General features: G+C 34.8%; 1 protein-coding gene across 5 annotated transcripts in view; it reads right to left on the minus strand.

Moving 5' to 3' along the window:
• The window catches only part of KLHL32 (kelch like family member 32), a 104,301-nt gene that overhangs the window by 64,587 nt on the left and 12,800 nt on the right, over positions 1-26,914 (minus strand). For all 5 annotated transcript variants that reach the window (XM_032443448.1, XM_015858869.2, XM_015858870.2 and 2 more), the window contains exons 2-4: positions 23,636-23,724; positions 21,341-21,521; positions 5,233-5,340 (exon numbers count right to left, since the gene is read on the minus strand). In XM_032443448.1, the coding sequence (XP_032299339.1) occupies positions 5,233-5,340; positions 21,341-21,521; positions 23,636-23,658 (312 nt within the window). In that variant the 5' untranslated portion in view covers positions 23,659-23,724. The remainder of the gene's footprint in view (positions 1-5,232; positions 5,341-21,340; positions 21,522-23,635; positions 23,725-26,914) is intronic.

Here is a 26,914-nt window from a genome sequence, read left to right on the forward strand (position 1 = left end):
GCATGGAATAGGCTCATCAGGGCAATGGCCATGGCCCCAAGCTGCTGGAGTTCAAAGAGATTTTGGACAGTTCTCTTAGACATAGTGTTTGAATCTTGGGTGGTGCTGTGTAGAGCAAGGAACTGGACTTGATGACCCTCGTGGAGCCCTTCCAACTTAGGATATTCTATGATTATAGGCAAAGAAACAAGGTTATCTTCCTGTTAGCTCAAATTTATACGTTTTAACTTCGAAATCACATTGAAAATGATGTTAAAATATTTTCGAAGATACATTCCTCCAATAGGAATAGATGTATTTTTCCAAGACCTTCACATGTTGCCCCTAGTAGAAAAGAACAAGGATATTTAAAGTCATTGGGCACTTTAACTGAAATCTGCTTACTTGTCAAAAGGCAACTAGTTGAACTACCAGACACAGGAACTCAGAGGTCACTTACACAAGAAAATCAACCACCACAATACAGCTCTGCAATACACCTCACCCACAAATGAACTAGAATGGTTTCAACAGAATAAGAGGTACTAAGAAAGCTGCTGCCCCTCAATCTTAACTGAAAATGGCAAATGAAATACAGGTTAACCACTAGAAAAACTGTCACTATCAAAAGAGGGAGATTTTGATGAGAGATGAAAGCCAAGATTACATAAAGGCATCAAAGCAATTATCAGGAGAAACAGCTGAACTTAAAAATGTTTATTTGAACTATATATTTACTACTGAGATCTCTGACATTTCTTCTTCACAGGAGAACTTTAACAAGAAAAAAAAAGCCAAACCAAAATAACATCAGCAAAATAAGTACATAAAGGAGCTGTAAGATAACACTTCAAATAACTGTAATTTTGTGTGTATGAATTTAAAAAAAAAAAAAAAACAAACAACAAATTAAGAGATGTTAATCCTATTGATACATGAAACCTGTTTGATAAAGCAACAAATATGTTACAGGACCACAGCATGTTTGTTTTTCTAGTTAAAGTTGGTAAATAAAATCAGTAAATAAACAGAAATTCTAAGTTAAGAGTAATATTGAGAGCAACCGAAGATAATAATATACAGATATCACCTTTAAAAAAGAATGCTTCTGTGTTAATACTTTGAGAGTAAACAAATAAAATTTGCTGTATTTCTATATACGTAAGAAAAAAAGTGATGTAAAAAGAAAAATAAGCTAAGAAAAATCTAAAGCCTATTTTTGTATGTAGTTTTCAAGAACTGGATATATTTCAACATTCTTTCGATAGGAAGGGTGTAAAGCTGCAGCAGGGTTATCTAAGAAGATAGATAGCATGAGCTACTCCAGAATTTGTTTTTGGAGAAAGAGCTGAACATAAACCAGCCCTTATACCAGGGCTATCCCTCTGATTCCTTCCTTTTTCCTTTGGTGAGTTAGAATAATTTTATAACTTTTTATTAATACAGAAACAAAATACTTTGGCTTAGAAAAAGAAAACAGAAAGCTCCCAGTTAGAAAACTGGAACTGGCCAGGAGGAGAACTATATATTACAACTCATTAAGATGCTGCGTTCCAATGAGGCCTTTGGAAAGTTATTTGCATCAAAGGATGAAATTATTTTTGAAGAAAGACATTAAAGTCAGTCATTATTTGATTTTATTACGTGCTTTGATGTCCTCAAACAAAATTCTACCTAAATGCAAAATATTATCTATTACCACAGATTAAAGACATATAATACAATTTAATTACAAAGAGAGATCAAAGTCTGCAAAGCATTCCAGCATATATAGAACTCCAACTGTGCATTTTTGTTGAATTAGGATCACAATCATCTACTGCAAATTAATGCCAGTGTTCCTGCACTGTTCTTCTTTCTAGAGACAGCAAAGTGCCCATTTGATGATTCAAATGATGGAATGATTTAAATAAAACATCAACAAAAATGAAGCAGTTTGCAGGATCTAAATTTGAGGTGGAATGCAAGAGCCTCAAAATTTCAGCTTAAGCCTCTTACTCAATCCCACTTACACTTTCTAAGATTCTGTCTTCAGCACTGAAACTTTTTAGATGCCCAAAGGTTTTCTTCTGACTAGAAGTGTCTCTTCTCATAATGATGAGAGATTTGCCATCCAACTAAACCAGCTTGTTCATGGTTTAATTGGATTCCTTTCCTCCAAATGAGATTATGGTTACAAAGAAGAAAAACTCAAAAACAACAACAAAAAGACAAAAAGAGCAGACAACGGTGCTTGTGACTGTATAACCTAGACTCCTACTCATTACTCAGTGGTTGAGACAAGGAATCGTGAACTTCAAGCCCTGCTCCAAGAGCCATTTCCTAATATTAATATCTAAAACAATACTTGTTTGTATTTCATCTACCTCACTTTCCAATGCACATCTGATAGTTGCAGAATGCCCTGCGAGAACAAAAGGTGAGTAATCTAATCACTGGGATCGCTACCAACTTGAAGTAAAAAAGAGAATGATCCTAGTACCCTTCTATGAAGAAAGGACATGGCTAACTACAGCAGGGAAATAATCCTTTCACTGTACTGTGAATATGTGGAGTACGTGGTAAAATGACTTGTCCACCAGGCATACTTTTCTTCAAACTTCAGTATTTCTTCATTTTCAGCCTCATCTGAAAAGACTGGAGGCATTAAGCACATTACACTGTTACTGTCTGTCACAAAAGCTTTCTTCCTGAAGATCGGGCATTGTAGATTTAACTGTTAAGTAAAAGAGGGGTGTGAGTCCCATTCCTTCATGATGTTGTTATGGCCATGACAGCAATGGCACAAAAAAAGAAAAAAAGAAAAAAAAAAAAAAAAAAGACTGGGGCCTCTTATTAGAAAATGCCTGAAGTCCTGACAGAATCTGAAATCTAATCACTGTATGTATTGGATTCAGGCACTGTAAATTTGCAAGAGAAAACAATGCAGATAGGTTTGAGGTTCCTAACTCTCTTGATGCAGAAAACATGAAACATCATCATTCAATTCATTAAGGGAATAAGAAACCATTAGCTGCACTTTTTACCTTCATATTTTGCATTCACATATAGCACTTGGGAAAGAGCTTGTCAAAGGGAAAATATTCCACCAAATAAACCTACTGTATTTTTGCTGCTGAACAGTTGAGTAAGAGGAAAGGTCATTTTTGCCCAAGATTTCATTATAGAGGAATTTATTCCTAATATTATTTATTAGAGGATTGCTGACATTCCGCATGCAAAGAGCATGCTGCTGAAATTATGTTCTGTACTTCATATTAACTTTACTGTTGAGGAAACAAAACCAAATTCTGCTGCTACTCCTCTTGTAACTTTTTATTCATTTCTATACCGACATTTATTTCTTTGTTGTTATATGATAAAGGACCATAATAATGGATTAATTCCACTGGAATTCTTAAATTATTTTACTTCCATCTTATCACAATCTTTCCTTCTACTTAAAAGAAAAAAATATATATCAATTTTATTTTAAAAGCAAAAGATTGACAGCAGTTATTACAATAAGGCACTATCTGCTTCAGCAGGCAGGACGATAACATTGGTAATATAAGTCCATGGTAGCATCTCAGATTTAAAAATAATAACATAAGGATGTCAGAGTTGCATTTCTGATTTCAATATCGTGCTAAAAATTAAATTGTTATTTTTGATTATTTTAAACATCATATATTACCATCATGCAATATCGAGTATCTCCAGCAGATGTCTCTAATGCACTATTTTACACAGAAAGTTACCTTAAACTTACATTCAAATTGAATGTAAACTTAGCAAAAGATTTTAAATATTAAGTAGAGAGAAGCTGAAATTAAATATTTATCTGTTGAGATGTGCTTTTTTTTCTTCACCCCCACAATTACTGTACATCTTCAAACTGAAAGCCTTATTTATGTATGTATTTATTTATTTATTAACTGGCAAATCTGATCATATCTTGATATGTAGATTATCAGAGCAATATCAAATTGTAACTGGCATGAATGAATTTTGGGTTACCAAGAAATACTGTTTTTGTTTTGAAAACAAACAAGAATAGTTTGCAGGCTCAAACTGAAGATGTCTGGCTTCACAACTTTGGGGTAAGCATGCAATCTATTAAGGTATTTATTAACAATCTCCATGGGTTAGTCCCACTCAGTACCCTGAAACATGAATTTTCACCAAGATTCTGTCAGTCCGAGTCAGTACATCAGCGATACTCAATATTTATAAACCAAGAGCAAGAAGAGAATTTCAAGGACATAAGGGAAAATTCAATACTACATTTTCACAGATCTGCATTATCACTGCATTGTACTTCAAAAATAGCTTTCTAAGAGAACTCCTTAAGAATTCTTGTAATTTCTCTGTGCTTCAAAGTAACATTTAGTAGATCTAATAGAGCTGTTAAGAGTGGAAAACATTACCCTATAGTCTCTTATGAATACGAGCTACTGACAAACCTATATTTAACTCAAGATGCCAACTAATTTACTGAAAGTAGATTATATCTAAAAATGAAAGACTCAGGCTCAAAGATAGAAAGCATATGAAGTACTAGGGAACTAAGGATACTGTCCCAGAAGTAAGATGGGGTAGATTATTGTCTTTCAAAAAACAAACTCATCCAAACATGGTCAGGTGTTTTACAAAGGTTTACTAGATTCTAGATTTTGATGAAAGTTAGAGGACTGTTCTTCTGCTTACAGCAGATTCGTTTACACTAAAACACTAGTTACATAATATATATACAATCTACTCTCATAAAATTTGCAACAAAAATAAGATGAACAGTACCTATATGTGTTTAGAAAGATAACTGGATTATATCTTCCCAGAAAGTAAAAAACTGTATTTCCTCTCAACTATACAATTAGTCAACCACAGAAAAGGTTCATAAATATTTATTATTAGAAAAATGCTTACTGGATTTTTTTCTCTCTAATTTAGCACATGGATCAACTCACATTACATATTTATGAACAATCAGACCACCATAAAAACAGCATATAAGCCATATATGGTTCACTGCTTGGATACAACGCACATAAATACGTTTTTAGTGGAAAATCCCTCTGTGGATGTGGAGGGGGGGGAAGAACAACAACAAACAAACAAAGTACTTATATAAACAATATATCCAAAGTAAGATCTGTTAAGTCAAAAGACATTCCACTGGGCAATGCACAAGAACACTACTTCTCTAAGGGCATCTTCCATTTTTATTGCAAATTGCTTTAATTTTTCTCAGTCTAAAGAGCTGTACAGTACCTGTCCAGTATATGCAAAGTCCAGGGCTTGTTTTAAACCTAGGCTTGTGACACCATGCAAATTCACCTCATCAGCTTCACTTTCAACCATGCAGAGACTGAACATTGCCTAGGAAGAGAAAAGAAATATTAACAATCAAAATAACCCCAGTAAAGTTCCAGGAAGAACAGGATTCATTTTTCCATCTTCACTAACCTTTGATTTTCCTTTGATAAGAATTCTAATCAGCATCAGACTTGTGAGTTAGAGTGAGATGTATACCATGCTTCCAATACTACCACCTAGCAATCAATTGTGGAAGAGGGTACTTTTATCAAGAGATAAATAAATTTAAAAAAAAAAAAATCTGAAAAAAATTGAAACTAATAACATTGGTCCATGAGTATATAATCCCTAAGTAATTTAGGTAAAATCAATGGGAACAGTCACACAATAACAGAATTGTCCAATAAAAGTGACAAAGAACCAGCCTCGGGGGGGAGGAGAGGGGGGAAAGTACAAACATCACTAGAACTAATGATTATAACTATGAATAGTATCCCTATATATAAATAATAGGAGGGATAATAAACAATTTACAATTACTTGTATAAGAAAAAGAGGTTGTTAAGATAGTTAACACAGCGTCTCTTTTTTAAACTAATCCCCTCCCTATAAAGCCTCAGTCTAGAAAGTGAACAGTGTTAAAATCAAGTTGTTAAAAGAAGATTAAGGATAGAGGTGCAGTCACCTAAACCTACGAATACCCTTTACTTAGTATTGTCCCAGCTTCTCAGACTGTATCATTCCTCCATAAAACCTACACTGAGGACTAGCAAGGTTATACTCGACTTCCCTATAAGTAAAACTGAGGAAAGCAGCTGTTCCTTCTGTCAAGTCTGTCTTTGAAGATCATCAGTCTTCAGCATCTGCCTTGACTGAACCAACCCTACTCAGTCTCTGGATCACCAGTAGAAAGCTTTTTCCTCCCAAGCCTGCCTTTGCCCTGCACTCTTCCTTCCCAGCACACACTGTTGCAGGGTTCTGATTAATGCTCCTTCCCTCCTCGTCACTCCAATTCTCAAGTCAAACACTTTTCCTGAAATGCAACCTTTATCTCTGTCACTCTCCCACACATTTAACAAAATATACCATTCTCAGTTTTTAGACAGCAAACGGTGAACAAATAAATTAAACTGTTCAAACATCTGTCATTGCTAGAGAGCTTAAACTTGGTCCCAGTAAGTTATGTGCAGAAATGTTAATGCTTCTATCTATGTAGGCTAGTGAACTTCACAGAATCACAGAAATGCAGGGGTTGGAAGGGACATCTAGAGATCATTGAGTACAGCCCCCATGTGGAGCCGGCCCCCTACAACAGGCTGCACAGGTAGGTGTCTAGGCTTGAGTATCACCCAAGAAGGTGAACCCACAACATTCCTGGGCAGCCTGTTCCAGTGCCTCATCACCACCACCGTGAAGAAGTTCCTTCACATACTGGTTTAGATCTTCTTATGCTCCAGTTTACAGCCATTTTCCCTTGTCCTGAACCCATAGACCACTGAAAAAGAGGTTAGCCATGCCCCTTTTTCTCCCACGCTTAAGATTTTTATAAACATTATTCAGATCCCCTCTGCATCTTCTTTTCTCAAGGCTGAACAGACACAGTTCTGTCCACCAGGATCTCCAGGTCCTTCTGCACAGAGCTCCTCTCCAGCAGGTCATGTCCCAACCTGTACTGATACTTGTGGTTATTCCTTCCCAGGTGCAAGACTCTGCACTTGCTTTTGTTAAACCTCATCTGGTTTATTGCTGCCCAGCTCTCCAGTCTGTCCAGGTCTTGCTGAATGGCAACACATCCTACAGGTGTGTCAGCCGCTCCTCCCAACTTTCTATCACTGGCATATATGCCATTCACCTTGGAGAACTCCAGTAAAGGAGCAATTCCAATGAACTTCTATATTCACGTGTTCTTCTGCATCTGTGGCTATTCTGATGTACGCAGAAGCTGAGGCAGTCAACAAGCACACTGAATTTCATACGCATAACCTGACACCAAGCTCTACTGAGACTAAAGAAAAAAATAAGCCTTATCCTCTCTAACAGTTCAGCACATCATTCACTTAGACTCAGGCAGCTTCTTTCAAGAACTGAGAATTTCATGCAAATAACTGATTTCTTCTGAAAGCATTAGTTTTTTCAGCACTAAAATACCATAGTTTGACAAAAATCTGCTGCCTGGAAGTCATCCAGGATAAGCAAGAATGACATTTATCAGATGGTCAGTCCTTGCATTTTCACAGTTCTTATTTCAATAAAGTGATATCAGGGTATATTCTGCAGTGGCAAAAGAAAAGAAATGCCGAATAGTTTAAAGGCTCTATCATACTAATATAGTAAGACATAGGCATGAAATAGACACACACACACACACATATATATATACACATATAAATATAGCAAGCTCAAATGTTTTTTCTAATTCCATTAAAAATGTAATTATGGTTGAGCATTTCATTGTCATTTAACTGTAACAAAGGAGTTTTAATAGCTACTGAGAGTATTCAGTGTTTGTCAGGAGCTGCAAGGTTTCCATCAGCCATCTGCTCCTTGTAAAAGCAGACCTCCCGTTTTTGCCAGTTGGAGAGAATTTGAGGCCAAAAAGCACCAGTTGACAACCAGCCTCACAACAAACAAGGGCAAAACCCTGCCTTGCATCCAAGATCCTTTAACACTTTTGGGGATGTAGTGCCTCCCAGCATGGATGAAAATAATGCTTCATTTGCATTCGCTAATTGCTAAGGGACAGTGACAACTATCAGTTTTATCCAAAGCCATCCTCTGCATGCTGGACAGGCTTAATGGTAAAATAAAAATAAAAGAACTGGCTTACTAATATTTGTTCTCAGGGTTTTAGAAAGAGCTATTGCAAACCAAGCCATGTTTTTCTGAACACTTTTTGCATGACTTTAATGGGCTTGCCAGTCGTATGTCCTATGAAACAGAAGTGTGTCTAAAACTTAAACTGGTTACCATTTCAGTATGAAAATATTTCAGAAGTCAGTTGAAAGGACTGCATATTTATTTGCTAAATTATGTTATGGTATCTTAAAGTGAAACAACTGAAGGATTTCTTACAGTGTTAGGAGTAAGTACATTTAATTCCGGGAATGATTATCACAGCATAAATCACACTCTCATGAACAGGAGAAATAAACTTTACTTACTGAACCAGCTTTATATCATACTAAAAGACAGACAACAAAAAGTGCAATACAAGATTTGAGACAAAAATCACACCAGATAAGTCATTTTATCTTCACTAAGCCTTTCAGAATGGATTATTTGTTAAGCATGAGCATATTCCCAGCAGTTTTATACTGTGTTACTATTCACAAATACCCTGGTTAGGACTTCTGATATTTTTCATTAGAATATAGATTTTTGCTTAGATAAAGAATTTGTATTCACCACTTCAATGAACAATTATTTTCAGATTTATACATTCCATGTATTTAGCAATTATTAGAAAAATACATTCCATGTGTGTTAGCAATACACCTTAAAGTGTATGAATATACAGTTGCAGAGTATGTTCTGCCTCAGGGAAAGTAGGAAAAATGTTTAAACTCTTGTGCAAGAGTGAATTTACAGAATTGCTAATAATGCTGTACATAAAGCATTCTATGCATCGATTGTTGCTGTTTCTATTAAGTAGTAACCTGATGAATTAACACAGAGCAATGTTGCAGTAGGCCATTTTCTTATTTCACCTGTGCTAGACTGGAACAGAAAACCAAGGGCAACAAGGTTTTTTTCAAAGCCAAGATTTTAACTAAATCAATCCATCAGAATAAAAGTGAACATGATCTTCCTGCCTTTACGGAGCAATTGCATCAAAATTCAGTGATCAATATGTGCTCAGACACAAACGTTCCCACATAGACTTTAAGGAGCTTCAAACAGAATGGACGATTTTTTGTGGAGTGAGAAGACCGCTTAGCTTAGGGAGGAATCAAAGCTTTTTCTTCTTCTAATCTAGGCCTGAAACAGAATCAGAGCAAGAAAACTTCACAAAAAAAACACAAAAAAACCCCACAGAATCATAGAATATCCTGAGTTGGAAGGGACCCATAAGGATCATTGAGTCCAAAATACACAAACCTTGGATAAAAATGATCAAATAATATCCGACAAAAGCAGCTCTCAGACCACTGAAAATTTGACTTTGATGCAGCATAGCAAGTTGGTAAGCCTTTAGTAAATGGCATATTTGCAGTTTAACCAGTCTGACACCAGCACCCAAAGGCCTTCACAAAATAGTTCCCAGAGAACACAAAAAAAAGCACTGGATCTAACTTCTTATGCTCAGCTCTGCAGCAACATGTACAGACTGCTTCACAACACACAACATTAATACAGAAATATGAGAATAATATTCATAATATTATTCAATATGAGAATAATATTCAAATTCCCAAAATACAAATTTCTCACTGCCAGAAATGGTGAGGTACAAAACTGCTCCTTGCCTTCAGTCACTTCCTTATTTACTCAGATGGTCCATATCTGTTGGAGTAGTGAGCTTGTTTTCATTTGTATGTGACATACATAATAATATATAAATAATACATAGTATGTAAATATATTTACACATAAATATCTAAAAACACTCTTACATACATGTTTAGTTAGATATACATTTGAACACTGATGTAACTTCAAATTCTAGGAAAATATTTGAAAGACAAATTAATAAAGAAAATTAAAAGTATTAAATTATAATTTAAATCTGTATATAACCTGTTTAGCATTTAACATGTGTTTAAAAGAAAGCAATTAAGTCATTAAACAAGCATTAATATTATATATTATGTAAATACTGGGTAGAAGGGAGGTTTCTAAAATACTCAGAAATCTCAGAGAAATGGGGAGCAAATTGTAATTGGAGCCCAGAAACACAGTTTACATAGATAGGCAACTGAATAACAAAATTAAGTGAATGTGTTCTGTGGGCAGCTAATAAATAGAAATAGGTATGCTTGGACATCAATTTACATGATGTTGAGGGATGAAACATCCTAAAATCCCTTTTATTTTTTGGAGACCAGAAATACACAATCTTCAAGGAAGGCCACATCAAATATCCTTTCTGCTCTGTAACTGAAGAGGAAGCCTAAACAATTAGCTTGGCTTAGATAAGTAAATTATGTGAAAACTAATTCTAAGAATAATGGGTTATGTGAACTGAACTGAGGAGTACAAATTGAAGAGACAGAATTGAATTGTTTCCTTTTAGCATAGTCATCTTAGGAGAACAGAAGAAATTCTGAAGGCATTCCTGGAATGAAAGCTACAAACTATAACAGCAATAATTCATTGAAAGATATTTGCTCATGTTAGTTTGTTAATATTTTAAAGAACCAGAGCTTTCTTTCAGTTTTCTGAATTCACATAAAGTCATTTCAAGTTCAATAGCCTAGCGTATGTGGATCTTTAAAATAGTTGCAAATCACCAGTTGTGAAAGGTTAAATCCATCCTTCCATTTGTCTATCTTGATTTTCTTATACTCATCACTTATTTCAGCTACATCATTCCCAATCAACTTTTGTGAAATTTTCCAAATGGAAGATGAGCAATTGAACATTTTAATTTTTGCCTTCAAGAAATACTTTAGGTCCTCTAGGAATAAAGCATACTGTTTCAATACCTCAAACTCGCTCAGCAAAAATGCAAAGTGACGGTCGTCTTTATCTGTTTTTCTTTATTTTTAAAAGCAAATTTAATAATAAACCTGTTTTCAAAAACCAGAAAGCAAACTGAATCAGTCCACAGTCAACACAAAAAAACAACTATTCCAAATTTTCTGCTCTCAAACATCGTTTTGCTAACTATCAGCAGCACTAGTTCCACACCTACTACATCAAAAAACAAAGAAATATCCCCTCCACTAGCACATAATTCTGAACTACACAATTGCTCAACCACAGTGTTATCAGTCACCTCAATAAGCACAGTTATTACGTCTTGGAATACATCAGAATCATCTGAATTAAAGGCTGCATTCCCATGATGTTTCAGCAAGGCCAGGCTTGCTTTGCACAACACAATGCAAATATCTCCTATTCAGCTTACTTTGTCACTTTTCATCCTTAACTCTAACTTTGCAACTCATGTGCCAAAGCATGTCTTTACCTTCAGCTGTTTTTCTCACAGGGCTGTCCAGAAATCTGACACATTCTTGATAGTAAGAGTCATAAGCACTTCCTGCACTTCCTCACAATCACAACCAGACGGGGAGAATGGAAAGTTGGCACAGAGCAAACTAGCGTTCTTGTAGTTCCTTTCATTGCAACACACTCGAAAAGATGAACACTCAGGATGTCAAGGTCAACTAACAGAGAGCCACAGCCTCAGTGCACATGAGCTTACTCTACTTTACTCTTCTACTTTTTCTGAAAAACTATCAGCTATACTGTAAGTGCGGTGGTCAAATGTCAAATGTTATAGCAGAAAAGACCTTATCAGTCTTACCTTAAATTAAAACTTAAATATGTCATCCTACCCAACCTCTTTTATCACTGAGGCTAAACTCTCCAGCTAAAAAGCAAAGTGCAACAAGCAGCTTGTTAGGTAGTTGTACTTTACCTTTTCACACCCAATTCAGAAACATGTCTGAAGAAAACAAACCAACCAACAAACACCACAAAAAACACGTACATGCTAGTGCTGAAAAAAACACAACAATTTTGAAAAGGAGTGAATATCTATGCAGTCTTTCAAGCAAATTAACTGGTGAAGAACAATGGTCGACATTATTGCCAATTTTTCCTTCGCTGTTTGCACTGAATTTTTAAGGTAAGCAACACTATTGAGTATTGTTTTAGAGTTTCAGAAGAGAAGAATTACCATCTGAAATTACTATCTCTGCAATTCCACAATGATATTGCCTGAGCTCTTCTCAAAATTATCTTAAAATAGGCACCTTCATTAAGCGCAGTGTTTTATTCAGATCAATTTCCCATAGCATATTCATTTACTTTTATGTTCATCTGTTGCACACCTTTTTCTTTTCAGAAAATTGATTGTCCTTCTCAAATGTATCATAAAAGCTATTAGAAAAGTAAACGAACACTTAAGAAATCTTGGATTGGTTTCTTACACAGTTCAGGGAGCTCAGTTATGATTTGATATCTCAGTATTTTTTATTGCATGCATAATTTTAAGCCTGTGAAATCTTAACTAGCATCAGTGGAACAACTCACAGTCTTCAGTTCTTCCTTATTTAGTACCTAAGCTGATCTGTGTACAGGTTGCTCAAAATTACAAACACCCAGTTCCAAGACTATCTGCTTGGACTATAAACTCTTTCAGGCCCAAACTTTCTCCTTTTCAGCTTGTACTAAAAATAGCACCTCAGTGTTCTTGTAACAGTAAATAAACAGATCATAATCTATTGAATCCCCTTTGTAGCATCTACTCCTTTATTAAGCTTAACTTTTTCTTAGCTTCCAACTTTCTTAACTAATCCTTCATTTTGCAAGCAATGTTGCTTCTTCTTTGCTGCTTTTACCTATCACAATAAAAAAAAAATAAATCACACAATTAGCAAGAATTGAGATACTTCTTTCACAGATGACCATGTACATAAAATATTAACCACACTGTATTTATGTAACATACACTTATGAGTTTAATAGGTGAATGTTTCCCTACTGCATGTAAAAACACAGCTTATTCTTCTCATAACTAGCATGTTATATCTTGCTCATTTTTATCTAATTTTAAGCTTGTCTGTCCTAAATCACTCATAAGTCATGGCCTCTGGAGTCTCCTGTGCACTGAAAAACAGATCCATCAACACCAACTGCATGAAATATGATTAAGAGGCTCATTACATGATTCTTCTGAACAAGTTCTATACAAATTCTCAGAGAAAATGTCACATAACATCAATCATTAAAAACTGAGCCTGCACTAATACATCTGCTCAATAAAATCCATCTAAATATTTCTTTCTTTAAGCATTTACCACACAACTGAAATGAGTTCTGAAAAATGAAAATGTCAGCAATAAATCACAGTTTATGAAAATATTCCGTTAAATAAATTAACAGAAATACAAAAACAAAAAAAAACCAAAAAACCAAGAAAACCAAGAAAACCCACAGCAACACAAGAACAACTAAGCAGCAAAAATACAGTTTCATATTTCATATGCAATACTGAAGGCTCACATGTTACTGTTGGCAAAGTAAGTATCACTGAGCCTCTGGTGTCGCTTTCAGAAATTATTCAGAGAGTGATACACTGCACCTAAAAGCATACCAAATCAACCACATATGTAACACATGTCTGGGATTTATATTTATACCTATATAAATATATATACCTATATAAATATATTTATATCTTTTATTTGTATCTGGTAATACATAGATATGAATATCTTAGAGTCTATAGAAACAAGTAATGAAAATGGAAGTAGAGAGCTACCCTACGTTATCGTTTGTAGGAACTAAGGATGTGATTTGTGCACATTTATCAGGTGCTGCTCAGCAAGAACAAAGCAATTTTCTCAGTTGTAACAAGACACAGAGTCCTTACTCCCAGTCAAAATAACCAAAAAGAAACATTTTCTTGCTGGCAAGTTACATTTTTGGCTGAATATGTATTAAATAGAATATATATTGTGATGGTCCGACTTTTAATAGTCAGTGTACTTCTTTTTTTCTCTAACGTTTGTTTAGATGCACAAGCATGATTTGATACACAAGAAGTGTAGACTGTAGCATAATATTCCTAGTGAACTGATGTAACATCACTAATAAGACATATTGAAAAGTAGCTAAAGTTACGATGTAGAAACAAAATAATTCTTCAGTTTTCATGTGTAACCTCATATCAGAACTAAAGGAAATTAAGTAAACTACCACAGCTACAGAAACCTTAACGGTTCGAACGTTTCATAAGAAATGAGTCACTATAGTTGATCCTGAATGCCAAAATTATTTTCATTATGGTAGAAGAAAGAAAACTGAATTGCAAGGAGGACGATGCCATGCAACACACCGCTGAAATCTGCAGTAATGCACAGCCTGTCCTACCATTAGTTTTTCTTAAACAGGCCTGCTGTTTGGAACACAAAAAAAGCAGCATAACTGAAAACAGATTTTATCCAGCATCTCCAGTTAAGCATAGGAAAGTATGAGTCATATTTGCAAATTTTGGTTTAAATTGGTTTAATGCTTCCCATCAAATGCATAAGCCTATTGTTCCTTCGATGATTTTAGCAAGCGATATCAAAATCAAGCCCAAAATAAAACTGAAATAAAAGTCAGCTCTTGAGCTAGCACTAACTGCCACAATGTGCTTCACGTAGGACACTTTGAAGGAGGGCTAAAATTAAAAGTGTACTTCATACATCAAGACGTTTCCTACTTCAACGTATGTCAGCCATAACTTAATAGCTGTACAGGAAAATTTAATGTAAAAGAAGTAACACAGCGTTAGTTATTACAATTAGCTTTTTAAGAAGGTAGTCATTATATAATGTGTCATTAGACAATGAAATCCAAATGTGCCAAGCAATAGTAAACTGCAATAATTACCTTTTGTCTTCTACTCTGAAGACTAACTGCAGAAGTATACTTGTTAAATACAAAGTCTAATGTTTCAATCTGAGATGGTTCATTTTATTAGTATTTATACTTACATACCTTTCATATCTGGCCCATTTTATATAGGTTGAACTAGACATTGTTCACATCTTTACAAAAAGAAACTTGTTTTTCCATTATGAGTATAAACCTATTATAACTATAGCATAAGTTTGCTAAAGAAGATCCCATACCTCCCACTGACTATTTGAAACCTGAAAAATAAAACCAGCTCACTGAAGATTTTTTCTTTGACTACCCACACCATTTAATGAGAAAACCTACAACAGTACTTAAACATTAATTATTTGCTAAATAAAAGAAGAATGTCTTGATTAATCAAGCATCTGTTAACATTATAGTCATTTGTGACAGGAGCTTTGCCCTCCATCAATTATCTACCTCCTTTTAAGCAAATAACTCCATAAAAATCATCTTTTCATTTTATTTTTAGAAGGCTACGGTTGTCTGTTCTCATTTACTCTTGGGTTTTTCCTGCATTTCTGACAAAAAAAATAAAAATCCCAGACCAATAATAATAGAATACAATTATGTCAATTTAACTATTCTCATTAATTTTATAGGCTTGTTAACTACCCTTTTTGAGTAGAAATCAAACTCTGGAAAGACAGATACTTAGATGTCATGTTTGAGAGCTTCTAAAAACATAGGTGTGTCCTAATATCAAGCAACACTGACTTCAAATGAGCTTTACATACACGTCACCCACTTTCATAGGTGATACGCTATTATGGAAGACCAGGATTTTATTTCAGCCATAGCTGAGAATATCTCATACGTCTGAGACTGTAAACAGTTTACTAGACTGAATTTCGTGTTATCATAAACACATACATTTTGTTTTATACATATGAAAGGAATATTGATACAAAGGACAAGCTCCAACCTTCAGTGTGCCACAGAACAGATTTCTAGAAAACCTGACAAAATTAATCAAAGGCCTTTAAAAATGAAGATAGGCAAAGGAGGAAAAAAAGAGAGGTCGTTGCCTGGATAAATGAGCAACAGAAGTTGGAGAGGGAAATAAATAAATAAACAAACAAACAAAAGCAATCCACATGAGAAGAACAGTCCAATTTTCACAAGGGAGTCATGATTCCAGTGGAGCATCTCAGTCTTGCATATCTAACACATACAAAGGCAATCTGGACAGGAGTGAGGCCACTGAGGCTACATAGCTACCTGAGACAAAACTATTCCAGCAAGTAAGGACACAGGCAACATGTGATTAACTATTACATTATTGTATAATATGAGTGACTGAATAATAGCCTGGAAAACTCAGTGTAGAGTGACACACATGAGAAAAAAAAATCCTAAATTTGGAAATGATTGTTTCCCAACCTATCCTTACAGCTCAAAAGAGAAGTCTTAGAGTACATGAGTTTCACAAAAGCATCAGTTCAGTTTTCAGCAATGGTTAAAGAAAAAAAAAAAGGAAAAAAAAAAAGTAAACAAAACTTGAATGTTTTTAGGCAAAAGAGAACAAAATGGAAAACAATGCAATACCATAGAGCAGTCTATGCTTTGCCTACCACTGCACATCATTCTGTTACTCTTATCTCACAAAAGATACAATATAGCTGGAAAATACCCAAAACGCAAAAATAAAATCAAGAAGATGTAACAGATTCCATTTGACTATCATCTGAGTAAGTGAGAAGTTTCTAACTTGAAAAGAGACTATTTAGTGCTGTGATAAGAACACCAAGGAAATGATGGTTTGTTATCTTTTCCGAAAGAAGAAAAATCCAATAAAACTTGTAAAAGTCTGACTGAAAACAAACCAACTTATTTACACTAATGCCATGTCAGAACATGCAGTAAATAGACTTTGTATACGATCAATGGGAAACAGCATAAAATGTTGGATGAGACCAGTATTCAGGGTTACTGAATAGAAAGAAATTGCACTCTCCATTAGAAATGCCCAAGCTAAACACTACTGAAAAGTTCTCAGGGATGCATTAAGTTCAGCCTGTTTTCACTCTTTTTCTATAAGTTTCACAATAGCTACTACTGAAGTAGCAGTCTGACACAACAAGGCCATCCTTATGTTCTCATCCAATGCTATTAATGATATCTCCCTCTTTTGAGCCATTAGCTATAAAAAAGAGATCACTGAATTCACTGGTCACTTGTACATTAGGTCATCCAGTAAGTTGAGACTTAGGTTTCAGAGTTCTAAATTTGAATATAGGTTGTCTTAGGCAGATTAACTGCCAACACAGCTAAACAACCAGCAGCATTTTACTGTTCATGACAGTCAAATGTAGAGGTCCCACTGCTTAAATCCAGCCTTTTATTAAATGAAGGCCTACAGTGACATGAATTCAACTAGCTGACACTGTATCTCAGGCTACTAAAATGAAGTTAACATGGTGCAAAAAAAAGGTACTAGTAGCAATACAGCAATTGATTTTTATTATTTTTATTTTTTAAAGAAAGATAATTTCCTCTAAAACCTCTAACAAGAATAATGTGCAACAGAAAATGTAAAACCATGTGCAGTGTGGTGGACTTCTAGTACAAATGAAGAGGAACGCAAGAAATTTCCACCCCGTGTACACTTTATAAGATGTAGATCACGTTTTTAGCTCTTCAGCAGTCTTGTCTCTTTCCTAGGATACTTCTCATGGCATGTTACTCTTACTCATTGAAGCTAGGAGTGACACACTGCCCAAATAATTCTCTCAGGTGGTTTGAGCACAAGGTGTTTTCAGCTTTGCTACACCCACAGAATAATAGCTTTAATTTCTCCTGAGGTTGTGTAGGAAGATACGAATAGAGACTGAAAAAATATAGGAATTATCTATTGCATCCAACAACATTCTAAGATAGGAGGTTTCTTTAATAGAATAGAGGGATGCAGAATAAAATATGTATGTAACACTTCCATACCACAGCCCTGCTCCAATAAGTTGGCTTTCCATTGTCAGGCACAGCAACACAGAAAAGGCAGTGGAGCCCAGCTTCAGGATGCTTGCCATAGAAGCACAGTAAAATTGAACAGAGACAGCACAGAGAAGCAAAGGAGAAGACTTTTGTCCTTCTTTTAAATAGAAGAAGCTCATCAGTTGCACAGTTACCAATCACCAGATGCTGTTATAATATTAATTTAATTAGTCTCTTATGGCCTACCTCACTAACCATAGAGTTGATTCTGCCACAATTGCTTTATAGGGAAATCAAAAAAGAAAATGAAAAAAAATGAGAGGATGACTCAGAGAACAAGACACCACGTTGCCTACCATCCACCAGTGGCAGAATTGCAATTAATTCATTTTTGTACTATGAGAATTACAACAGAAACATACGTACTCCGACAATAATAACAACTGTAGGGAATTTGAAAACAGAATTCATAAAAGATTATTGTAAATGCTTGTGATTGCACCCAGGCTGCCCTGCTGTGGGAATTCTGTCTGCATCAATGGAAGACTGCTTCAGAACCTCACAGAATGAAGAATCACTAACTGCAGAGATAAAGATGAATAAGATGTTCTAGAATTGCAATTTTTTAAATATAGAATTAGTCTATTGACTTAGAATGTTGTATTTCAAAATCATTACAATGCTTGGGTTCAAGCTATAGGTAGATAATAGGCACATAGGAACTCACTTTACGTTAACTCCTTGTAAATAGCAGCAATATCCTTATAAAAGCTATAGTTAAATTATTTGATTGAAGAACCAACAATAATTAAAATTAAGATGGTGAATCTAACAAAAAAAGTTCATAAGTTTGGGGGGGTGCGGGGGTGGGTGAGAATTAAGAGTAGTTTAGAAAAAAACAGATGCCACAATGAATCCATGTGACTGAGATCTAACAAAGCCATGTTCGGTAATTAAAATAGATTAAATACTTCAATTTCTCAACTATAGCATAATTTCCAGCTAAGAAATGAAAGGAAACTGATCAAAGGAAAAAAATAAAGAAATACTTGCCAACTTAGAAAGCTAATAGTGAGGGTAATGGCCTCTTTTTGAACAAAAGTCTCAGTACTGAACAGATGCTACCAGAATCAGAGAATTTATTCGATCCAACATGAAAAGCTAACATTTTAAAGATTACCTGGGAAAAGGATTTCTATATCAGCATCACTTCCAGGTTACGATAGCATATCAGTACTACAGGACCTTAAATCTATCCCTAAGTTAGGGAGAGAGCCTTTTCCTCTTCCTGACTCACGTAACAAAACATCAGAAACAATGTTCTCCATACAGTCAGAATCTATCTATAAAAAATAAGAGCAATCAACACTGCTATGTACATTGGAATTCTGTTTAGAGAGATGAAAGATAGCACAGAAAAACTCTGAGAACAAACTGTTTAACAATCAGCTGTGACAGCTATAAATACCAAGACAGTAAAGACAGTACACAAAATTAGTATCCATTTGGTTAGTTTCAAAGGATTCTTTTAAGAACTGAAAATGCTTACTGTGGGGGAGAAAAAAACAGCAACAACAAAACAACAGAACAAAACAAAACAACACAGGGTGCTACTGACATTTTATAATAGATTAGAAATATTAATAGAATGATTAGTTTTCTGAGTCTGTTGTAGTTAATTGATATAATGGCTCATTCAGGTAACATAAAAAACGTACAATTTTCTGAGACAAAAAATTAAAAAATATCAAGTCTTTTAACTATAAACATCCCCAAGTAAAAAATAAGGAAGGAGAAAAGAATTGTTTTGACCAAAAAAACAAGGCATTTTCTACAAGAAAAGCTTGAGCTTACATAATCACCTGCCAGCACTGAAAATGCTGACAAATGAAGTCATGCAGCAATATTACATTTTGCTTCCAGAGGGGAAAAAAATGGAAGAATATTTTATTTGGATATTACTGATATTGCTAGAGCTATCAAAATGCACATATAATCACTAGCTCACTAAGTCAAGCTTCTTGCCACACTGCAATGTTCAGGATAGTCAGCTGGACTCAGACGTTGAAAGTCCTTTCGGACAGAACAATTCCATTTTCAATTCTGATATTTCAGCACAGACAAAACTACAAGATCAATTATACCATCTAGAAGACAGGATAGCAGGCTACTCCAGGTCAAATCCATTGTTTGTTGAAGGTCAGTTCCCTATTTTGTCTTAAAAAAAAAAACAAATGAAGAATTTATCTGAGCCAAAGAAAAAAATGATAGTAAGACAATATCTGACATCCAACACTCTTCTGCATACATATGTGCTGCTTATCTGACTTCTTAATCTCAGAATAAGAAAGGACAACCTCAGCAGTTAACTTAAATCAAAATAGACACAGAATATGTAAAAAAACATAACTGGGATCTTTATGAAGCTAATATTCAGCCACTTGTACAGATTATTTTATGAAAGTGGTGAAAAAGAAAACCAAACCAAATACTTGTTTTGACAGAGCCTTTTGGACACCTGAGCACACTTCTGAGGTAATCTATAAAACAATAAGTATTGGATGACAGTCCGTCCAAATAGAGCTCAAGGTAGGCTAGTATATTAATCATCACTAAGAGCTACAGACTTCTGAAGCTACAGAAGGCAAGCTTGTTGTGTCACATTGATGTATACTGTTGTCATCTGAATTTTATTCAAGGCAATTCTGACATTTAATGTTCTCAGAATCCTATCCCCTACAGTCCCGTGCTAACATGAAAAAAATCTCTCAAAAATTAGTGAAATGTCAATTTCTCACTGAAATTACTTCAGCATGGTTAGAAAATCTGCAAGGTTATTCCAACATTCCTCCAAGAAAATCCAGGAAACGCTAAAGGTAGAACTCATCTTTATGTAAATTTAACAGCTAAAATTGAAGCTGTTAAATCTAGTCTTTATGACCAGTGGATATAAATCTTGCACCATCTTCCAGATGGTGACTCAACTAATTCTATATAAATCTCCTATCCTACTTTACCAACCACTGGAGATGCCAATCTCTCTTCACTGACTCTGAATAAAAATTGGCATAATTCTCCTGATTCTTAGAAAATTAAAACCTGGATAGTATAAGTTAGGTAACATCTCCCCAGCTATGAAAACATTTATAATCCCAGTTTAGATTCACAAAACTTAATCAACCCTTAGTCTTTCCTACATGATTAGAATCAGGAATGTAGCATGTTGCCATTTTTTGCCATATTCTTACAAAGCATAAAAGCTTAATTTTTTTAACACAGCTTTTAGTCCATTTATCACCAAAATTGTTTGGCTGAGTCCCGTATTTATTGCTGATATTTACAGTTTGGAAGTTTCTACTTGTTTTTCTTTCCTATCACGTGTATGTGTGTATGTAATAAAGTTGTAATACTTTACCTGATGCAAGTAATCTTGAGTTTTATAAAAATTCAATTTTATTTTGTTCAGTATGATATGGATAACCATTCTCCCCCGAGCACTCAGAGTAATTTTTAATATTACTATAAGAAAGAAAGAAAAACTCTTTAGACTTACTCGAAAGTAGTCACTACAGGCTGCCAAGACTGCCTTATGTGCATGGAATTTCTGCTCTTCAGCAATAAGGGTGATATCGCAAAGTATGCCATCACTTCTTTGTTGGTTCAGAGCTGCCAGAACAGCATCATTATGGGAGCTTGACTGACAAAGCCTCTGACCTGTCAACATTTCTTGAACGCTGAAAGGGGGAAATATTTTGTAAGTAAACGTAGGAAAGCAATATTCAACAATTCTATAAGCAATATTTAACAATGTTTTCTAAGAATGTTTGATATTTTTTTGAAGTACAGTTATGGATCCTATCAGGTAAAATCTTTACATGGCACATCCATTTCAAGAAAATCACAGTTTAGCAGTGTTATAAAACTTGATTACATACTCAAATATCTCAGCCAGCTGCGCTCAGAATTAACTTAAAACGATTTAAGAGTTAAATGAGAGGAATAACACCCTACATGAATGAAGTGACAGAAAATCTAAATTGATTATTTGTGAAGCCTGTATGTGACTAGCTCTACTCAAAAGAATGAAGACTTTGATCTCAAGTGGCCTGTATAAGTCTGATATTGGATTACTTGAAGTTTTCAGATTATTTGGGGTCATTCACATTTATAAAGCAGTGGGGTTTTGGGTTTTTTAGGTTTTTTTTTTTTCTTTGTTTTTTTTTTTTTTGTTGTTGTTCTTCTTCTTCTGTTTGTTTTAACACAGAAGCCTTCCACCACCTCTGAATATCAGATTGCACTAATGCAAGACTTCTGTGTTAACCAACCTAGCACTGCTTGGTTTCAGCTTCCTTTTCTATCACAAAAGAAAGAGACAATATAAATCCAGATGTATTTCTACACACAAATACAGTCCTAAATAAATACAGAGACAAAAGAAAAAAAAAATCTGCAGAGCCTCTTTGGGACAAAACAATACAGTTCATCGGAAATCTGAAAGACTATACCAGTTTATAGTGTCTGAGAAGCTGGATCCTTATAGGAAATGAGTTTACAGAGTTATCTTGAATAACTCAATTTTTAATTCCAGAATAGGTAAGCTATCATATTTCCACTAAAATCATGCAGTTCACTACATACACAAGCTAAGGCAGCAGCTGTGTGACTGCTAAATTCTCCTTTCCCACCAACACTTACTTACTATGCTACCATACATCCCACTCTTACACCTTCAGCTTTTACAAACTAATGCAGATTTTGAGTTTAAAAAAAAAAAAAAAAGGAAATTATTTCTAACAAGTATTTCTCTTCTGTAATTTCTACAGTAAAACAACTGCATCAAACTATTGTTTTATGGAGGCAATGCTACCAGCATTGAAAAAAATGAATAGTAAACTACTACAACTATATTCTTCATGCAGTCTTCAGCAACAACAAATAATCTGTAATGAAAGATAAACTATCAGTTATGCTACTAATTCCTGAAGAACTGCAGAATATGGTCTCCTCAACCTGGTTTTCCTCTTCTGTATTAACTGTAAAAACCTTTTTTTCTTCCTAGGAGAACTGAGAATATAATAAGATTGGAAGATTAACTGTGCCAGCATTATAACCTAATTATACCTGGAGATGACTTCTCTCTATTTCTGTTCAGAAGAGGAATGTTACAGTACGTTAGCAATATCAGGCAGACCACTGAGATCCCAGATCAGTCCATGAGCATTAACTACTCTCCAAAATAGAACAGTGAGTGAAACTACCAGCATATTAGAATAGAGCAAAGTTCCAGAGAAAAGCAACTGGATAAATAAATTCTGATGAAATGCTTTTTTCCCTGACAGTGCTCTCAGAAACTAATTAAATCATAAATATCAAAGTCTCTGGACTAGCAAGCAAATATGAATGACTAAGACTCAGGAAGAAGGAGAAAGGCAAAATGAGAAATTCTGGAAGGCTGAAAGATGAATTTGGAAAGAATGCTTGAAATCATTTGAATGAACTGAAAGATTAACATGTATTCTGAATACTGGAACACTACAAACATCAAAAATGATCACCAGGTATCATTTCAGGTACATACATGTAAAATAGTAGTTGTTTTCAGAATCAAAAATTCCAAGTATAAACAAGACCATAAGCGAGATAATAAATGAAAAGACTGAGAACAAATCAAACTCTAGCACATTTTCCTTTGCTAGACATAAGTAGCAGCAAGAAAGCAATCTCTTGCAGATTATAATGTGAATAATGAGCAACAAAGTTATTAATTTCACATTTTGCTGCTAACTGATGCTTTAGTAAACATCGCACTAAGTGGGAGTGACTTACTATATGCTATCAAGTACTATACCTCAGGCACCTCTCAGATGGCATCTTTCAGTTTTGCTCTTCTGAACATCAAAGCTTATAATCCCGTAGAGAAAGCTGCAAGCATTCCAGCTAGAAAGAGAGAAAGGAGAGGCGCATCAAAATTCAAGGCATACACAGCCTCAGCCTTAAAGATTAATACTTTTAGAAGACGCAATTCAAAAGTGACTTTTTTTCAATTCTTCTACTGCAGAAAGATATATATCACATAGATTAGGTGCCTGTGAAATTGTATTGGCAAGACGGATTGTAGTCTGAAAGTGGCCTTTCTTCTAGTCTTCTCTAAGAACACAACGCAAGGGAAGCACAGTTTGCAAACTCGGAACAGAGTATTATCTTAACAGGGTAGAAAAGGGGTGAGGAAAGTAACATTCCATTAACAACAAGAACAAAAAAACATAATCAGTTTTTAGTGTGGGCCAGAATCATCTACTGCCACTCGCTTATTTGAATAATAAGCAGCTATGAAAATCTTACACCTATCACAGTACAATCTCACAGCCCTTTATAGGGTCCAAGAGGTTTTCCATACACCAAAACACACTTTTTGACTGCATTAATTTTCCCTAAAGACACAACTGGGAGGCGTAGTAGAGAGAAGTTTATTGTGTGTATTTGGAAAAGGAACTTTTCTTCCCTCGTAGCAACTGCTCTTGATCAGCTTATCAATACTGAAACACCACAGACAGCTTTTGTACTGTTACTCATGAGACAAAGTCCAGTTCTTTACTTATTTGATTTGTCCTTAATGGTATCCTTCAAGATCTTATGCTGACTAGCAGCTTTACTTTGACAGCCACTGCACTAACTTCAGGGAAACTGTGAGGGAGAGATGTGTAAAGGTACAATTAAACCATCATCTATTTCTCAGATAACAAGAAACCGAAGAAAGAATATTAATCCTGCTCCCATTCTCCAGTTTGTCATACAGACAAAACTACAGCTTCTGCTTGCCAGAGAGGCATCGTGACATACTTTTCTGCAAATGCTGTTGACTGTCCCACAGCAGTAGAGTGAACAAGTAGTAACACACAATAGTTATGAATTCTAAAGGCTGACAACTTTGTTAAAATGGATTTTCTTGAAGTCAACACACAGTATGTTCTTGAGAATTCCCTGTAGATTTCAAGTACTTCCTCCAATCTGCAGTAGGAGTAACAGCCACTCAGTTGAGATAAAATCATGTGTTCAGTTAGACACGTCAGCCTAACTGGGCCCTAGAGGCTACTAAGCACTTTCTCTTGATCAAAAGCACTACAAGAAACACAGCTCAACAAAATGTTAAAACTTCTCAAAAAAACACCCCAAATTTCATCAGTTTACCCTCCTCCCTACCTACTGAGGCACAGTAAAAATGAGTATTCATGTACTGATGAATTCCCCTGAAAAAAACACAGCTCAAGTCACTTTTTTTGTAAGCATAACTGGAGCAGTGAAAAACATTAATACATTTTTCTTCCTCATCATCTCCAAAACAATTCATTTCTTAAAGTTAAATCATTCTGCCATACACTGCTTCTCCAACAAATGCCAGTGCATGTCTCAACATTTTTTATTTTTAAATCAACATCACGTATAGAAGAATATCAGTATGAAAGTCATTTGATCTATAACGCATCATTCTTATTTAGATATATAGCTTTGATTAATGCAGCTTAACATTTTTAATCACTGAAAATTATCTATAAAAAAAAAAAGGGGGGGGAAGGCATTTTCTTTTTTTTTTTTCTGTTTCAGAAAGCTGGATTCATCTTTAAGTAAACTTTCATTGGTATATAAGGAAACTCTCAGTGTCAGAATGTTTAAAATACATTATTGTCTTTCTACTTAACTTCTTTAAGTAATTAAATCGGTTTAAAAGATTAGATTATACATTTAAGGATAAGAATTTCAGTTTAAACGGAAAAACTTTAATTCCACCTAAATCCTTCTGTTCCAGTGAAATACTCCATTGTGCTGGAAAGATTAACAGGAAAATATAGGCCAAACAGAAAACACTCACTAGATCTTAGGTTTGAGATACAACCTGAATGTTTCATAATACCTCTGGATTTTTGCATACTGTTTCTCTGAGACATTCACTTTTTACAAGGCTACCACTGTTATTATTAGATTTCATAACATTTTTGCTTTTCATTTGTTCACAACATAAAAGAGTGTAAAAGTTTTAAAACAGAGAAGCTAGTAATGATCAGTTGAAAGCGAGTGTTGAAAGAACACAATAGTAATATGGAGGGAGACTTGAAGTTTTCCATGAAACCACAGAACGTGCAAGGATTTCAAAGATGTTAATACACTTCTCTTGCTTGCCTAGAAGACACTATTTTTCCCTTTAACATCACTGAGAACTGACAGACTTTTCTGATTCCGTACAAAAAGTTTCAAGAGCTTCACAACTGTGAGGAAAGCTACTGCTGTCCAGTGCTGTCCCTGACACTATAAGTCTGGTCAACTGTGAATTTTTCATCTCATTTAGCACCTGAATACAGTGGCTTCCATAAGAAAACACTCAAAGTACCAAACAAAACAAAAAAGCACCTCTTTGACTTAGTAAATAATAATAATAATAATAATACTGAAGGAGAAAGAAAATGAAAAATTGGATTTGTTGGGAAAAACATGAGGCAGTCAAAACAAGGAAATATTCAGCAAAACCTGTAAACTAACTAAATAAGTAAAAGCACATCAAAATCAGAACATTATACTCCCTTGATTACATACAATCTGTTTTCCTATGAGACTGGACATGTCATTGCTATCTTCAGGTTTTCAACTACTGCCAATTAGAATCATGGATTTTATTGTTTATCACTATCAAATTACCACAAATCATTAAGATTTTAAATCATTAATATAAAATGAAATCACAGAGGTGAAGGATGTACATTCAGAACTACTACTATATGTTCATATTCATATGCATTCTCTAAGTATCTGAACACACCAGCATCCAAAACACTTCCTCTGAAGAGGTGTTCAGATAAAAATAAATGCTAGGCTTATGGTTGTCTGTGTAACTTAAGGCTTATTTTATACACACTACTATTTGAGCAAGAGGTAGGGCATGCTGCTGATAAAATCATATGCAGGCAAAACTGAACACAGTAGCATACCACATATGAACAAGGAAACAGTTTGCAGTTCCACTCAAAACCATGCATTTGGACTTCAATAAATTTCATGAACTTGCTTTTTTCCAACTGCATGTAATAGTGACACCATTCTGTATCACTATCTAGCTTTTCAAAGCCAGTTTCTGTTT

The sequence above is a fragment of the Coturnix japonica genome, chromosome 3 (assembly GCF_001577835.2).
Source record: "Coturnix japonica isolate 7356 chromosome 3, Coturnix japonica 2.1, whole genome shotgun sequence".
Lineage (NCBI taxonomy): Eukaryota > Metazoa > Chordata > Aves > Galliformes > Phasianidae > Coturnix > Coturnix japonica.